Source organism: Heptranchias perlo, chromosome 7, assembly GCF_035084215.1.
Source record: "Heptranchias perlo isolate sHepPer1 chromosome 7, sHepPer1.hap1, whole genome shotgun sequence".
NCBI lineage: Eukaryota > Metazoa > Chordata > Chondrichthyes > Hexanchiformes > Hexanchidae > Heptranchias > Heptranchias perlo.
The window spans coordinates 1,626,542-1,645,145 of NC_090331.1; the positions used below are offsets into that span (position 1 = coordinate 1,626,542).

The window sequence follows — 18,604 nt, forward strand, 5'->3', positions numbered from 1 at the left end:
AGAGAGATAGAGCCCAGCATAGGTTGTCAGGCTGTAACTAGTGGGGTGCCGCAAGGATCAGTGCTTGGGCCTCAGCTATTTACAATCTATATTAATGATTTAGATGAAGGGACCAAGTGTAATATATCCAAGTTTGCTGACGATACAAAGCTAGGTGGGAAAGTAAGCTGTGAGGAGGACACAGAGAGTCTGCAAAGGGATATCGACAGGTTAAGTGAGTGGGTAAGAAGGTGGCAGATGGAGTATAATGTGGGGAAATGTGAGATTATTCATTTTGGTAGGAAGAATAGAAAAACAGAATATTTTTTAAATGGTGAGAAATTTTTAAATGTTGGTGTTCAGAGAGATTTGGGTGTCCTGGTACAAGAAACACAAAAAGTGAACATGCAGGTACAGCAAGCAATGGCAAATGACATGTTGGCCTTTATTGGAAGGGGCTTGGAGTACAAGAGTGCGGAAGTCTTGCTGCAATTGTACAGGGCTTTAGTGAGACCTCACCTGGAGTACTGTGTATAGTTTTGGTCTCCTTATCTCAGGAAGGACACACTTGCCTTAGAGGCGGTGCAACGAAGGTTCACTAGATTGATTCCTGGGATGAGAGGGTTGTCCTATGAGGAGAGATTGAGTAGAATGGGCCGGAACTCTCTGGAGTTTAGAAGAATGAGAGGTGATCTCATTGAAACATATAAGATTCAGGGGTTGACTTGACAGGGTAGATGCTGAGAGATTGTTTTCTTTTGGCTGGAGAGTCTAGAACTGGGGGACATAGTCTCAGGATAAGGGGTCGGCCATTTAGACTGAGATGAGGGTTGTAAATCTTTGGAATTCTCTCCCCCAGAGGGCTGTGGATGCTGAGTCATTGAATATATTCAAGACTGAGATCGATAGATTTTTGGACTCTAGGGGAATCAAGGGATATGGGGATTGGGCGGGAAAGTGGAGTTGAGGTCAAAGATCAGCCATGATCTGATTGAAAGGCGGAGCAGGATCGAGGGGCCGAATGTCCTGCTTCTGCTCCTATTTCTTATGAGAGAGCCCAGCACAGAGAGAGACCAGGACACCGGGAAGAGATTAAAAGTGCACATTTGATGTAGTCTACCTGGATTTTATCCAAGGCTTTTGACAAGGTCCCACATGGCAGACTGGTCAGAAAAATAAAAGCCCATGGGATCCAAGGGAGAGTGGCAAATTGGATCCAAAATTGGCTCAGTGGCAGGAAGCAAAGGGTAATGGTCGATGGGTGTTTTTGTGACTGGAAGGCTGTTTCCAGTGGGGTTCCGCAAGGCTCAGTACTCGGTCCCTTGCTTTTTGTGGTATATATTCATGATTTGGACTTGAATGTGGGGGGCATGATTAAGAAGTTTGCAGATTGCTCCAAAAATAGGTCTTGTGGTTGATAGTGAGGAGGAAAGCTGTAGACTGCAGGAAGATATCAATGGACTGGTCAGGTGGGCAGAAAAGTGGCAAATGGAATTAAATCCGGAGAAGTGTGAGGTAATGCATTTGGGGAGGGCAAACAAGGCAAGGGAGTACACAATAAATGGGAGGATACTGAGAGGTGTAGAGGAAGTGAGGGACCTTGGAGTGCATGTCCACAGATCCCTGAAGGTAGCAGGACAGGTAGATAAGGTGGTTAAAAAGGCATACGGGATACTTTCCTTTATTAGCCGAGGCATAGAATATAAGAGCAGGGAGGTTATGCTGGAACTGTATAAAACACTAGTTAGGCCACAGCTTGAGTACTGTGTACAGTTCTGGTCACCACATTACAGGAAAGATGTGATTGCACTGGAGAGGGTGCAGAGGAGATTTACGAGGATGTTGCCAGGACTGGAGAATTTTAGCTATGAGGAAAGATTGGATAGGCTGGGGTTGTTTTCTTTGGAACAGAGGAGGCTGAGGGGAGATTTAATTGAGGTGTATAAAATTATGAGGGGCCCAGATAGAGTGGATAGGAAGGACCTATTTCTAATGATTGGTAGAAGGATTAGAGGGGAGCTGAGGAGAATTTTTTTCACCCAGAGGGTGGTGGGGGTCTGGAACTCACTGCCTGAGAGGGTGGGAGAGGCAGAAACCCTCAACTCATTTAAAAAGTACCTGGATGTGCACCTGAAGTGCCGAAACCCACAGGGCTACGGACCAAGTGCAGGAAAGTGGGATTAAGCTGGGTGGCTGTGTTTTGGCCGAATGGCCTCCTTCTGTGCTGTAAATTTCTATGGTTCTATGATTGTCTGATAGGGGAGAGTGTACATGGGCTGTGGGGGGAGATTAAATGGGTGGGGAGAGTCTGTGATAGGGGAGAGTGGACATGGGCTGTGGGGGGAGATTAAATGGGTGGGGAGAGTCTGTGATAGGGGAGAGTGTACATGGGCTGTGGGGGGAGATTAAATGGGTGGGGAGAGTGTACATGGGCTGTGGGGGGAGATTAAATGGGTGGGGAGAGTGTATGATGGTGGAGAGTGTACATGGGCTGTGCGAGGAATGGCCTTGATGGGCTGAATGTCCTTGTCTAGTTGTCTTTGCTTGTCTTCTGGTGGTGAGCCTGGGACAGCTCGATTAGCTCAGGATGATCCTTCATTATTTCCTTCCTCTAATTCTACAGATAAACTGATCATGATGTCAAATCTAAGTTGCAAGTGCGAGACACCTTGTAACATAACGCGGTACAGCAAAGAACTATCTATGGTTAAAATCCCCAGCAAGGGGGCGTCCAAATTCCTTGCCAGAAAATTCAACACCTCAGAGGAGAACATAAAGTAAGTGTTTTCTCCATTTGTCTATTGGATAACATGGACACAATTTGAGAATAGATTAGTGGCTAACATAAAAAGGAACCCAAAAGTCTTTTATAAATATATAAATAGTAAAAGGGTAGTCAAAGGAAGGGTGGGGCCGATTAGGGACAAAAAAGGAGATCTTCTTGTGGAGGCAGAGGGAATGGTTGAGGTATCATAGAATCATAGAAGTTACAACATGGAAACAGGCCCTTCGGCCCAACATGTCCATGTCGCCCAGTTTATACCACTAAGCTAGTCCCAATTGCCTGCACTTGGCCCATATCCCTCTATACCCATCTTCCCCATGTAACTGTCCAAATGCTTTTTAAAAGACAAAATTGTACCCGCCTCTACTACTGCCTCTGGCAGCTCGTTCCAGACACTCACCACCCTTTGAGTGAAAAAATTGCCCCTCTGGATCCTTTTGTATCTCTCCCCTCTCACCTTAAATCTGTGCCCCCTCGTTATAGACTCCCCTACCTTTGGGAAAAGATTTTGACTATCGACCTTATCTATGCCCCTCATTATTTTATAGACTTCTATAAGATCACCCCTTAACCTCCTACTCTCCAGGGAATAAAGTCCCAGTCTGTCTAACCTCTCCCTGTAAGTCAAACCATCAAGTCCCGGTAGCATCCTAGTAAATCTTTTCTGCACTCTTTCTAGTTTAATAATATCCTTTCTATAATAGGGTGACCAGAACTGTACACAGTACTCCAAGTGTGGCCTCACCAATGCCCTGTACAACTTCAACAAGACCAATATCGCTCCCACCTCCTCCTTTACTGCTCGAGCCTGCTCCGCCATTCAATAAGATCATGGCTGATCTGATCCTAACCTCAAATTTAAAGAACACAAGGAGTAGGAGCAGGACCCGGCCACTCAGCCCCTGGGCCCTCTCCGCCACCCATAGGGCATTGACCGATCCGAACTCAGCTTCATGTCCAATTTCCTGCCCGCTCCCCGTAACCCCTAATTCCCTTTACTTCTAGGAAACTGTCTATTTCTGTTTTAAATTTATTTAATGATGTAGCTTCCACAGCTTCCTGGGGCAGCAAATTCCACAGACCTACTACCCTCTGAGTGAAGAAGTTTCTCCTCATCTCATGTAGCAGTAAAGGAGGAGGTGGGAGCGATATTGGAGAGGATAAAAATAGATAAAGTGGAGGTACTAAAGATTGGCAGTCCTCAAAGTAGAAAGTCACCTGGTCCGGATGGGATACATCCCAGGTTACTGAGGGAAGTGAGAGTGGAAATTTCCACGTCTATGGCTACAACCTTCCAATCCTCCTTAGATATGGGAACAGTGTCGGAGAACTGGTGAATTGCAAATGTTACACCCCCATTCAAAAAAGGGGAGAGGGATAAAGGGATAAACCCGACAATTACTGGCCAGTCAGCCTAATGCCAGTGGTGGGGGAACTATTACAATCAATAATCCAGGACAAAATAAATTAGCACTTGGAAAAGTATCATAGTGTCACAGTAGGTACAGCACAGGAGGAGGCCATTCAGCCCATCATGCCTGTGCCGGCTCTTTGAAAGAGCTTTCCAATTAGTCCCACTCCCCTGCTCTTTCCCCAGAGTCCTGCAAATTTTTCCCTTCAAGTATTTATCCAATTCCCTTTTGAAAGTTATTATTGAATCTGCTTCCACCGCCCTTTCAGGCAGCGCATTCCAGATCAGAACAACTCGCTGCGTAAAAAAATGTTTCCTCATCTCCCCTCTGGTTCTTTTGCCGATCACCTTAAATCTGTGTCCTCTGGTTACCGACCCTCCTGCCACTGGAAACAGTTTCTCCTTATTTACTCTGTTAAAACCCTTCATGATTTTGAATACCTCGATCAAATCTCCCATTGACCTTCTCTGTTCTAAGGAGAACAATCCCAGCTTCTCCAGTCTCTCCACATAACTGAAGTCCCTCATCCCTGGTACCATTCTGGTAAATCTCTTCTGCACTCTCTCTAAGGACTTCACATCCTTCCTAAAGTGCGGCGCCCAGAATTCAACAAAATATCCCAGCAGAGGCCTAACCAGTGTTTTATTAAGGTTTAGCATAACTTCCTTGCTAGCATCAATTATTAAGAACATAGTAACAGGGCACTTAGAAAATCATAATATGATTAGGCAGAGTCAACACTGTTTTATGAAAGGGAAATCGTGTTTCACAAATTTATTCGAGTTTTTTGAGGATGTAACTAGCAGGGTAGATAAAGGGGAACCAGTGGATGTCGTATATTTAGATTTTCAAAAGGCATTCGATAAGGTGCCACATAAAAGGTTGTTACACAAGGTAAGGGCTCATGGGATTGGGGGTAATATATTAGCATGGATAGAGGATTGGTTAACGGACAGAAAACAGAGAGTAGGAATAAACCATCTGTAACTAGTGGGGTGCCGCAAGGATCAGTGCTTGGGCCTCAGCTATTTACAATCTATATTAATGATTTAGATGAAGGGACCGAGTGTAATATATCCAAGTTTGCTGACGATACAAAGCTAGGTGGGAAAGTAAGCTGTGAGGAGGACACAAAGAGTCTGCAAAGGGATATAGACAGGTTAAGTGAGTGGGTGAGAAGGTGGCAGATGAAGCATTGGGAACAGTTCTGCGGGAGGTGGGACCGATACAGGCTGGACGGGTTGCACCTCAACAGAACTGGGGAGGTTCGCGAGTGCTGTGGGGGCGGGGTTTAAACTAATTTGACAAGAGGATGGGCACCAGGAAGTAGCATTGGAAAGGAGAAACAAGGGGCACAAAGGATTGGGAGAGAAAGACAGCACTGGAATACGAAATAGTACAGTATTAGGTGGGATCAGACTGAGAGAGAGTACAAGAAAGTCTAAGATTGGTTTGCAGTACATGTGTGTAAACGCACGAAGTGTGGGAAACAAGGTTGGTGAGCTGCAGGAGCAAATAGTCACATGGGAATATGATGTTGTGGCGATAATGGAGACCTGGCTCAAAAAAGGGCAGGATTGGGGACTAAATATTCCTGGATACAAGGTGTTCAGGAAAGATAGGGAAGGGAAGAAAGGAGAGGGGGAGGGTGGCAGTATTGATGAAGGAGAATATTACAGTGCTGGAGAGAGAGGATGTCCTGGAGGGGTCAAGGACAGAATCTATTTGGTTAGAGTTAAGCAACAATAGAGGTGCCATTACACTACTGGGTGTATTCTACAGGCCACCAACTAGTGGGAAGGAGATAGAGGAGCAAATTTGCAGGGAAATTACAGAAAGGTGCAAAAGCCATAGAGTAGTGATAACCGGGGACTTCAACTATCCTAATATAGACTGGGATAATAATAATATTATAAGGGGCACAGAGGGGGAGGAATTTCTGAAGTGTGTTCAGGAGAACTTTCTTAACCAGTACGTTTCTGGCCCAATGAGGAAGGAGGCATTGCTGGATCGAGTTCTGGGGAATGAGGTGGGCCAAGTGGAGCAAGTGTCAGTGGGGGAGCATTTAGGGAGCAGCGATCATAGTATCATAAGGTTTAGAATAACTATGGAAAAGGTCACGGACCACTCTAAAATAAAAATACTCAATTGGAGGAGGGCCAATTTCAGTGGGATGAGAACAGATCTGGCCCCGGGTAAATTGGAATCAGAGATTGGCAGGCAAAACTGTAATTGAACAGTGGGCGGCCTTTAAAGAGGAGATGGTTTGGGTACAGTCTAGGCACATTCCCACGAGGCGGAAAGGGGCAACTAAAGCCAGAGCTCCCTGGATGACAAAAGAGATAGAGAGAAAGATGAAATGGAAAAAAGGGGCGTATGACAGATGTCAGGTTGATAACACAAGTGAGAACCAGGCTGAATATAGAAAGTTCAGAGGGGAAGTGAAAAAGGAAATAAGAGGGGCAAAGAGAGAGTATGAGAATAGACTGGCGGCCAACATAAAAGGGAATCCAAAAGTCTTCCACAGACATGTAAACAGTAAACGGGTAGTAAGAGGAGGGGTGGGGCCGATTAGGGACCATAAAGGAGATCTACTCATGGGGGCAGAGGGGATGGTCGAGGTACTAAATGAGCACTTTGCATCTGTCTTTACCCAGGAAGAAGATACTGCCAGAGTCTCAGTAAATGAAGATATAGTTGAGATACTGGACAGGCTAAAAATTGATAAAGAAGAGGTACTTGAAAGGCTGGCTGTACTTAAAGTAGATAAGTCACCCGGTCCGGATGGGATGCATCCCAGGTTGCTGAGGGGAGTAAGGGTGGAAATTGCGGAGGTACTGGCCATAATCTTCCAAACATCTGTAGATACGGGGGTGGTGCCAGAGGACTGGAGAATTGCAAATGTTACACCCTTGTTCAAAAAAGGGTGTAAGGATAAACCCAGCAACTACAGGCCGGTCAGTTTAACCTCAGTGGTGGGGAAACTCTTAGAAACAATAATCTGGGACAGAATTAACAGTCACTTGGACAAGTGTGGATTGATTAGGGAAAGTCAGCACGGATTTGTTAAAGGCAAATCGTGTTTAACTAACCTGATAGAGTTTTTCAATGAGGTATGATGTGGTGTATATGGACTTTCAAAAGGAGTTTGATAAAGTGCCACATGGTGGGCTTGTCATCAAGATTGCGGCCCGTGGAATAAAGGGGGCAGTGGCAGCATGGATACAGAATTGGCTGAATGACAGGAAACAGAGAGTAGTGGTGAACGGTTGTTTTTCGGACTGGAGGGAGATGTACAGTGGTGTTCCCCAGGGGTCGGTGCTGGGACCACTGCTTTTCTTGATATATATTAATGACTTGGACTTGGGTGTACAGGGCATGATTTCCAAATTTGCAGATGACACAAAACTTGGAAGTGTAGTGAACAGTGAGGAGGATAGTGATAGACTTCAAGAGGATATAGACAGGCTGGTGGAATGGGCGGACACGTGGCAGATGAAATTTAATGTGAGGTGATACATTTCAGTAGGAAGAACGAGGAGAAGCAATATAAACTAGAGGGCACAATTCTAAAAGGGGTACAGGAACAGAGAGATCTGGGGGTATATGTGCACAAATCGTTGAAGGTGGCAGGACAGGTTGAGAAAGTGGTTAAAAAAGCATACGGGATCCTGGGCTTTATAAATAGAGGCATAGAGTACAAAAGCCAGGAAGTCATGATGAACCTTTATAAAACACTGGTTTGGTCATAACTGGAGTATTGTGTCCAGTTCTGGACACCGCACTTTAGGAAAGATGTGAAGGCCTTAGAGAGGGTGCAGAGGAGATTTACTGGAATGATTCCAGGGATGAGAGACTTTAGTTACGTGGATAGACTGGAGAAGCTGGGATTGTTCTCCTTGGAACAGAGACGGTTGCGAGGAGATTTGATCGAGGTATTCAAAATCATGAAGGTTCTAGACAGAGTAGATAGAGAGAAACTGTTCCCATTGGTGGAAGGGTCAAGGACCAGAGGACATAGATTTAAGGTGATTGGCAAAAGAACCAAAGGTGACATGAGGGAAAACCTTTTTTTACACAGCGAGTGGTTAGGATCTGGAATGCACTGCCCGAGGGGGTGGTGGAGGCAGATTCAATCATGGCCTTCAAAAGGGAACTGGATAAGGAAAACATTTGCAGGGCTACGGGGAAAGGGCAGGGAAGTAACGGAACATTTAGATAAGCATAATTTAATAGGACAAAGTCAGCATGGCTTTATGAAGGGGAAGTCATGTCTGACAAATTTGCTTGAGTTCTTCGAGGATATAACGTATAGGGTGGATAAAGGGGAACCAGTGGACGTAGTGTATTTAGACTTCCAGAAGGCATTCGACAAGGTGCCACATAAAAGATTATTACTTAAGATAAAAAATCACGGGATTGGGGGTAATATTCTGGCATGGGTGGAGGATTGGTTATCGAACAGGAAGCAGAGAGTTGGGATAAATGGTTCATTTTCGGACTGGCAACCAGTAACCAGTGGTGTTCCACAGGGGTCGGTGCTGGGTCCCCAACTCTTTACAATCTATATTAACGATTTGGAGGAGGGGACCGAGTGCAACATATCAAAATTTGCAGATGATACAAAGATGGGAGGGAAAGTAGAGAGTGAGGAGGACATAAAAAACCTGCAAGGGGATATAGACAGGCTGGGTGAGTGGGCGGAGATTTGGCAGATGCAATATAATATTGGAAAATGTGAGGTTATGCACTTTGGCAGGAAAAATCAGAGAGCAAGTTATTTTCTTAATGGCGAGAGACTGGAAAGTACTGCAGTACAAAGGGATCTGGGGGTCCTAGTGCAAGAAAATCAAAAAGTTGGTATGCAGGTGCAGCAGGTGATCAAGAAAGCCAACGGAATGTTGGCTTTTATTGCTCGGGGGATAGAATATAAAAACAAGGAGGTATTGCTGCAGTTATATAAGGTATTGGTGAGACCGCACCTGGAATACTGCATACAGTTTTGGTCTCCATACTTAAGAAAAGACATACTTGCTCTCGAGGCAGTACAAAGAAGGTTCACTCGGTTAATCCCGGGGATGAGGGGGCGGACATATGAGGAGAGGTTGAGTAGATTGGGACTCTACTCATTGGAGTTCAGAAGAATGAGAGGCGATCTTATTGAAACATATAAGATTGTGAAGGGTCTTGATCGGGTGGATGCGGTAAGGATGTTCCCAAAGATGGGTGAAACTAGAACTAGGGGGCATAATCTTAGAATAAGGGGCTGCTCTTTCAAAACTGAGATGAGGAGAAACTTCTTCACTCAGAGGGTGGTAGGTCTGTGGAATTTGCTGCCCCAGGAAGCTGTGGAAGCTACATCATTAGATAAATTTAAAACAGAAATAGACAGTTTCCTAGAAGTAAAGGGAATTAGGGGTTATGGGGAGCGGGCAGGAAATTGGACATGAAGCTGAGTTCGGATCGGTCAATGCCCTGTGGGTGGCGGAGAGGGCCCAGGGGCTATGTGGCCGGGTCCTGCTCCGACTTCTTGTGTTCTTTAGATTTGTGGTTGGGATCAGATCAGCCATGATCTTATTGAATGGCGGAGCAGGCTCGAGGGGCCGATTGGCCTACTCCTGCTCCAATTTCTTATGTTCTTATGTTCTTATGTTCTAAGTGGGACTAACTGGATTGCTCTTGCATAGTGCCAGTGTGGACTCGATGGGCTGAATGGCCTCCTTCCATGCTGTAACCTTTCTATGATTCTATGATTCTACAGAGCATAATGTGGGGAAATGTGAAATTATTCACTTTGGTAGGAAGAATAGGAAAACAGAATATGTTTTAAAAGGTGAGAGACTAAGAAATGTTGGTGTTCAGAGGGATTTGGGTGTCCTTGTACACAAATCACAGAAAGTTAACATGCAGGTACAGCAAGCAATTAGAAAGGCAAATGGCATGTTGGCCTTTATTGGAAGGGGGTTGGAGTACAAGAGTGCGGAGGTCTTGCTGCAATTGTACAGGGCTTTGGTGAGACCTCACCTGGAGTACTGGGTACAGTTTTGGTCTCCTTATCTAAGGAAGGATATAATTGCCTTAGAGGCAGTGCAATGAAGGTTCACTAGATTGATTCCTGGGATGAGAGGGTTGTCCTATGAGGAGAGATTGAGTAGAATGGGTCTATACTCTCTGGAGTTTAGAAGAATGAGAGGTGATCTCATTGAAACATATAAGATTCTGAGGGGGCCTGACAGGGTAGATGCTGAGAGGATGTTTCCCCTGGCTGGAGAGTCTAGAACGAGGGGGCATAGTCTCAGGATAAGGGGTCGGCCATTTAAGACTGAGATGAGGAGGAATTTCTTCACTCAGAGGGTTGCGAATGTTTAGAATTCTCTCCCCCAGAGGGCTGTGGATGCTGAGTCATTGAATATATTCAAGACTGAGATCGATAGATTTTTGGACTCGAGGGGAATCAAGGGATATGGGGATCGGGCGGGAAAGTGGAGTTGAGGTCAAAGATCAGCCATGATCTTATTGAATGGCGGAGCAGGCTCGAGGGGCCGAATGGCCGACTCCTGCTCCTATTTCATATGTTCTTATGTTATGTACTCTGTTCCTCTATTAATAAATTGTAAACAATTTTACAACACCAAGTTATAGTCCAACAAATTTATTTTAAATTCCACAAGCTTTCGGAGGCTTCCCCCTTCGTCAGGTGGTGTGGAACCTGAGGAAGGAGGAAGCCTCCGAAAGCTTGTGGAATTTAAAATAAATTTGTTGGACTATAACTTGGTGTTGTAAAATTGTTTACAATTGTCAACCCCAGTCCATCACCGGCATCTCCACATCATGGCTATTAATAAAGCCCAGGATCCCATATGTTTTTTTAACAGCCTTCTCAACCTGTTCTGCCAGCTTCAAAGATTTGTGTACATACACCCCCAGGTCTCTCTGTTCCTGCACCCCCTTTAAAATTGTACCATTTAGTTTATTTTGCCTCTCCTCATTCTTCCTACCAAAATGTATCACTTCACACTTCTCTGTGTTAAATTTCATCTGCCATGTGTCTGCCCATTTCACCAGTCTGTCTCTGTCCTCCTGAAGTCTGTTACTATCCTCCTCATTGTTTACTACATTTCCGAGTTTCATGTCATCTGCAAACTTTGAAATTAGACCCTCTATACCCAAGTCCAGGTCATTAATATATATCAAAAAGAGCAGTGGTCCTAATACTGACCCCTGGGGAACACCACTGTAAACTTCCCTCCAGTCTGAAAAACAACCGTTCACCACTACTCTCTGCTTTCTGTCCTTTAGCCAAGTTTGTATCCACACTGTCACTGTCCCTTTAATCCCATGGGCTTTAATTTTACTAACAAGTCTATTGTGTGATATTTTATCAAATGTCTTTTGAAAGTCCATATACACAACAACAACCGCACTGCCCTCATCGACCCTCTCCGTTACTTCATCAAAGAACTCAATCAAGTTTGTCAAACATGATTTTTCTTTAACAAATCTGTGCTGACTTTCATTTATTAACCCAGACTTTTCCAGGAAACAATTAATTTTGTCCTGGATTATTGTCTCTAAAAGTTTCCCCACCACCGACGTTAGACTGACTGGCCTGTAATTATCGGGTTTATCCCTCTCCCCTTTTTTTGAACAGGGGTGTAACATTTACAATTCTCCAGTCCTCTGGCACCGTCCCCATATCTAAGGAGGATTGGAAGATTGTGGCCAGAGTCTCCGCAATTTCCACCCTTACTTCCCTCAGTAACCTGGGATGGATCCCATCCGGACCGGGTGACTTTTCTACTTTGAGAATGAGCTAATAGTCCCACAGACACGGGGAGTGAGGAGTGAGGATTCACTGAAAGTGGGAGAGTCCCTGCATTCCAACAGTGAATACACTTCAAAAGGTCTTCATTTACTGTAAACCACTTTGGGACATCCTGAGGTTGTGAAAGACGTGACAGAAATGCAAGTCTTTCTTTTCTCTTTAAAATGGAACAGAAAATTCTGGAAAATGTTTTGGTTGTGACTGTTCTTTATTTGGAGAGAAAAGTGTCCATTGCAACAGAGTGACGAGGTCAGCCTGGCCTGAGCTCGAGAGAGGTACGTTCAGCCCCCGCTACCTCCCACTCATCGCACAGCTCCACATCGAACCAGGACTGGGTCGAACTCAGCTGCGATGCCGCCCACAGTGGAATACCAGCACTCACTGTCTGAGCTTCCACATGAAGCATGGTTATTTGGGTAAGGTCTGGGCAGTGGGGGGGCGGAGGGCGGGGATGGGGGGTAGAAGGGGAAGCGAGTGTTATGGACTGATTTCCAGCAAGGCCCAGGAAACAACGGGAGAAGATTGGGATGGGAATGGGTAAAGGGAATAACCTCCTCATAATCTGCCTCTCCTCCACTCCTCCCTCACAGGGAGAACTACCTGGTGCTGGACATCTTCTTCGAAACTTTGAATTATGAAACCATTGCTCAGAAGGAGGCTTACAACATGGGAGGATTGCTGGGTGAGTACAAGCTGACAGTTTTTTTGTCATAAACACATAAACGTGGTACAGGAGGCAAAGAAGGAGCTTGAATGGGAAGTTGGTCGATGAACAGGAAACAGAGGGAAAGTAAATGGGTCTGTTCATGTAGTGATTATGTTACAGGATGAGTAATCCAGAGAGGGTGAGTTTAAACCTCATCAGCAATAGAGAGACTGTAGAAACACAGCGAAAGAGAGACTGTATATACACAGCGAAAGAGAGACTGTACATACACAGCGAAAGAGAGACTGTACATACACAGCGAAAGAGAGACTGTATATACACAGCGAAAGAGAGACTGTATATACACAGCGAAAGAGAGACTGTACATACACAGCGAAAGAGAGACTGTACATACACAGCGAAAGAGAGACTGTATATACACAGCGAAAGAGAGACTGTACATACACAGCGAAAGAGAGACTGTATATACACAGCGAAAGAGAGACTGTATATACACAGCGAAAGAGAGACTGTACATACACAGCGAAAGAGAGACTGTATATAAACAGCGAAAGAGAGACTGTATATACACAGCGAAAGAGAGACTGTATATACACAGCGAAAGAGAGACTGTATATACACAGCGAAAGAGAGACTGTACATACACAGCGAAAGAGAGACTGTACATACACAGCGAAAGAGAGACTGTACATACACAGCGAAAGAGAGACTGTACATACACAGCTAAAGAGAGACTGTACATACACAGCGAAAGAGAGACTGTACATACACAGCGAAAGAGAGACTGTACATACACAGCGAAAGAGAGACTGTATATACACAGCGAAAGAGAGACTGTACATACACAGCGAAAGAGAGACTGTACATACACAGCGAAAGAGAGACTGTATATACACAGCGAAAGAGAGACTGTATATACAGAGAGAAAGAGAGACTGTATATACACAGCGAAAGAGAGACTGTATATACACAGCGAAAGAGAGACTGTATATACACAGCGAAAGAGAGACTGTATATACACAGCGAAAGAGAGACTGTACATACACAGCGAAAGAGAGACTGTACAAAAACAGCGAAAGAGAGTCTGTATATTCACAGCGAAAGAGAGACTGTATATATACAGCGAAAGAGAGACTGTATATACACAGCGAAAGAGAGACTGTATATACACAGCGAAAGAGAGACTGTACATACACAGCGAAAGAGAGACTGTACATACACAGCGAAAGAGAGACTGTACATACACAGCGAAAGAGAGACTGTATATACACAGCAAAAGAGAGACTGTATATACACAGCTAAAGAGAGACTGTATATAAACAGCGAAAGAGAGACTGTATATACACAGCGAAAGAGAGACTGTATATACACAGCGAAAGAGAGACTGTACATACACAGCGAAAGAGAGACTGTATATACACAGCGAAAGAGAGACTGTACATACACAGCGAAAGAGAGACTGTATATAAACAGCGACAGAGAGACTGTATATACACAGCGACAGTGAGACTGTATATGCACAGCAATAGAGAGACTGTATATACACAGCGACAGAGAGACTGTACATAAACAGCGAAAGAGAGACTGTATATACACAGCGAAAGAGAGACTGTATATACACAGCGAAAGAGAGACTGTATATACACAGCGAAAGAGAAACTGTATATACACAGCGAAAGAGAGACTGTACATACACAGCGAAAGAGAGACTGTACATAAACAGCGAAAGAGAGACTGTATATACACAGCGAAAGAGAGACTGTACATACACAGCGAAAGAGAGACTGTATATACACAGCGAAAGAGAGACTGTATATACACAGCGAAAGAGAAACTGTATATACACAGCGAAAGAGAGACTGCATATACACAGCGAAAGAGAAACTGTACATACACAGCGAAAGAGAGACTGTATATACACAGCGAAAGAGAGACTGTACATACACAGTGAAAGAGAGACTGTATATACACAGCGAAAGAGAGACTGTATATAAACAGCGAAAGAGAGACTGTATATACACAGCGAAAGAGAGACTGTATATACACAGCGAAAGAGAGACTTTATATACACAGCGAAAGAGAGACTGTATATGCACAGCGACAGTGAGACTGTATATAAACAGCAAAAGAGAAACTGTATATGCACAGCGACAGTGAGACTGTATATGCACAGCAACAGAGAGACTGTACATACACAGTGAAAGAGAGACTGTATATAAACAGCGAAAGAGAGACTGTACATACACAGCGAAAGAGAGACTGTATATACACAGCGACAGTGAGACTGTATATAAACAGCAAAAGAGAGACTGTATATGCACAGCGACAGTGAGACTGTATATGCACAGCGAAAGAGAGACTGTACATACACAGCGAAAGAGAGACTGTATATACACAGCGACAGTGAGACTGTATATAAACAGCAAAAGAGAGACTGTATATGCACAGCGACAGTGAGACTGTATATGCACAGCAACAGAGAGACTGTACATACACAGTGAAAGAGAGACTGTATATAAACAGCGACAGAGAGACTGTATATGCACGGCGACAGTGAGACTGTATATGCACAGCAACAGAGAGACTGTACATACACAGTGAAAGAGAGACTGTATATAAACAGCGACAGAGAGACTGTATATACACAGCGACAGTGAGACTGTATATGCACGGCAATAGTGAGACTGTATATGCACAGCAATAGAGAGACTGTATATACACAGCGACAGAGAGACTGTATATAAACAGCGAAAGAGAGACTGTATATACAAGGCGACAGAGAGACTGTATATACACAGCAATAGAGAGACTGTACATACACAGCGAAAGAGAGACTATATATAAACAGCGAAAGAGAGACTGTATATACACAGCAATAGAGAGACTGGATATAAACAGCAAAAGAGAGAATGTATATACACAGCGACAGTGAGACTGTATATGCACAGCAACAGTGAGACTGTGTATGCACAGCGACAGAGAGCCTGTATATGCACGGCAACAGAGAGACTGTATATGCACGGCAACAGAGAGACTGTATATGCACAGTGACAGTGAGGCTGTATATCAACAGCGAAAGAGAGACTGTATATACACAGCAAAAGAGAGACTGTACATACACAGCAACAGTGAGACTGTATATAAACAGCGAAAGAGAGACTGTATATACACAGCAAAAGAGAGACTGTATATACACAGCGAGAGTGAGACTGTATATGCACAGCGACAGTGAGACTGTATATGCACAGCAACAGAGAGACTGTACATACACAGCGAAAGAGAGACTGTATATAAACAGCGACAGAGAGACTGTATCTACACAGCGACAGTGAGACTGTATATGCACGGCGACAGTGAGACTGTATATGCACAGCAATAGAGAGACTGTACATACAGAGCGAAAGAGAGACTGTATATAAACAGCGAAAGAGAGACTGTATATACACAGCGACAGTGAGACTGTATATGCACAGCGAAAGTGAGACTGTATATACACAGCAATAGAGAGACTGCATATAAACAGCGAAAGAGAGACTGTATATACACAGCAATAGAGAGACTGTATATAAACAGCGAAAGAGAGACTGTATATTCACAGCGACAGTGAGACTGTATATGCACAGCGACAGTGAGACTGTATATGCACAGCGACAGAGAGCCTGTATATGCACGGCAACAGAGAGACTGTATATGCACGGCAACAGAGAGACTGTATATGCACAGTGGCAGTGAGGCTGTATATACACAGCAACAGTGAGACTGTATATAAACAGCGAAAGAGAGACTGTATACACACAGCGACAGTGAGACTGTATATGCACAGCGACAGTGAGACTGTATATGCACAGCAACAGAGAGACTGTATATACACAGCGAAAGAGAGACTGTACATACACAGCGAAACAGAGACTGTATATACACAGCGAAAGAGAGACTGTATATGCACAGCGACAGTGAGACTGTATATGCACAGCAACAGAGAGACTGTATATACACAGCGAAAGAGAGACTGTACATACACAGCGAAAGAGAGACTGTACATACACAGCGAAAGAGAGACTGTATATACACAGCGAAAGAGAGACTGTATATACACAGCGAAAGAGAGACTGTACATACACAGCGACAGTGAGACTGTATATAAACAGCAAAAGAGAGACTGTATATACACAGCGAAAGAGAGACTGTATATACACAGCGAAAGAGAGACTGTATATACACAGCGAAAGAGAGACTGTATATAAACAGCGAAAGAGAGACTGTATATAGACAGCAAAAGAGAGACTGTATATACACAGCGAAAGAGAGACTGTATATAAACAGCGAAAGAGAGACTGTACATACACAGCGAAAGAGAGACTGTATATACACAGCGAAAGAGAGACTGTACATACACAGCGAAAGAGAGACTGTATATACACAGCGAAAGAGAGACTGTACATACACAGCGAAAGAGAGACTGTATATACACAGGGAAAGAGAGACTGTATATACACAGCGAAAGAGAGACTGTATATGCACAGCGAAAGAGAGACTGTACATACACAGCGAAAGAGAGACTGTACATACACAGCGAAAGAGAGACTGTACATACACAGCGAAAGAGAGACTGTATATACACAGCGAAAGAGAGACTGTATATACACAGCGAAAGAGAGACTGTATATGCACAGCGAAAGAGAGACTGTATATACACAGCGAAAGAGAGACTGTATATACACAGCGAAAGAGAGACTGTACATACACAGCGAAAGAGAGACTGTACATACACAGCGAAAGAGAGACTGTACATACACAGCGAAAGAGAGACTGTATATAAACAGCAATAGAGAGACTGTATATACACAGCAATAGAGAGACTGTATATACACAGCGAAAGAGAGACTGTATATACACAGCGAAAGAGAGACTGTATATACACAGCGACAGTGAGACTGTATATAAAGAGCAAAAGAGAGACTGTATATGCACAGCGACAGTGAGACTGTACATACACAGCGAAAGAGAGACTGTACATACACAGCGAAAGAGAGACTGTACATACACAGCGAAAGAGAGACTGTATATACACAGCGAAAGAGAGACTGTATATACACAGCGAAAGAGAGACTGTATATACACAGCGAAACAGAGACTGTATATAAACAGCAAAAGAGAGACTGTATATGCACAGCGACAGTGAGACTGTATATGCACAGCAACAGAGAAACTGTACATACACAGTGAAAGAAAGACTGTATATAAACAGCGACAGTGAGACTGTATATGCACGGCGACAGTGAGACTGTACATACACAGTGAAAGAGAGACTGTATATACACAGCAAAAGAGAGACTGTATATACACAGCGAGAGTGAGACTGTATATGCACAGCGACAGTGAGACTGTATATGCACAGCAACAGAGAGACTGTACATACACAGCGAAAGAGAGACTGTATATAAACAGCAATAGAGAGACTGTACATACACAGCGAAAGAGAGACTATATATAAACAGCGACAGAGAGACTGTATATACACAGCGACAGTGAGACTGTATATGCACGGCAATAGTGAGACTGTATATGCACAGCAATAGAGAGACTGTATATACACAGCGACAGAGAGACTGTATATAAACAGCGAAAGAGAGACTGTATATACAAGGCGACAGAGAGACTGTATATACACAGCAATAGAGAGACTGTACATACACAGCGAAAGAGAGACTATATATAAACAGCGAAAGAGAGACTGTATATACACAGCAATAGAGAGACTGGATATAAACAGCAAAAGAGAGAATGTATATACACAGCGACAGTGAGACTGTATATGCACAGCAACAGTGAGACTGTATATGCACAGCAACAGTGAGACTGTGTATGCACAGCGACAGAGAGCCTGTATATGCACGGCAACAGAGAGACTGTATATGCACGGCAACAGAGAGACT

General features: G+C 44.0%; 1 protein-coding gene across 1 annotated transcript in view; it reads left to right on the forward strand.

The window, feature by feature from the left end:
• Positions 1 to 18,604, forward strand: part of asic4a (acid-sensing (proton-gated) ion channel family member 4a) — a 232,487-nt gene that overhangs the window by 152,198 nt on the left and 61,685 nt on the right. Inside the window, exons 6-7 of the mRNA XM_067986936.1 lie at positions 2,603 to 2,756; positions 12,592 to 12,683. Coding sequence (XP_067843037.1) covers positions 2,603 to 2,756; positions 12,592 to 12,683 — 246 coding nt within the window. The remainder of the gene's footprint in view (positions 1 to 2,602; positions 2,757 to 12,591; positions 12,684 to 18,604) is intronic.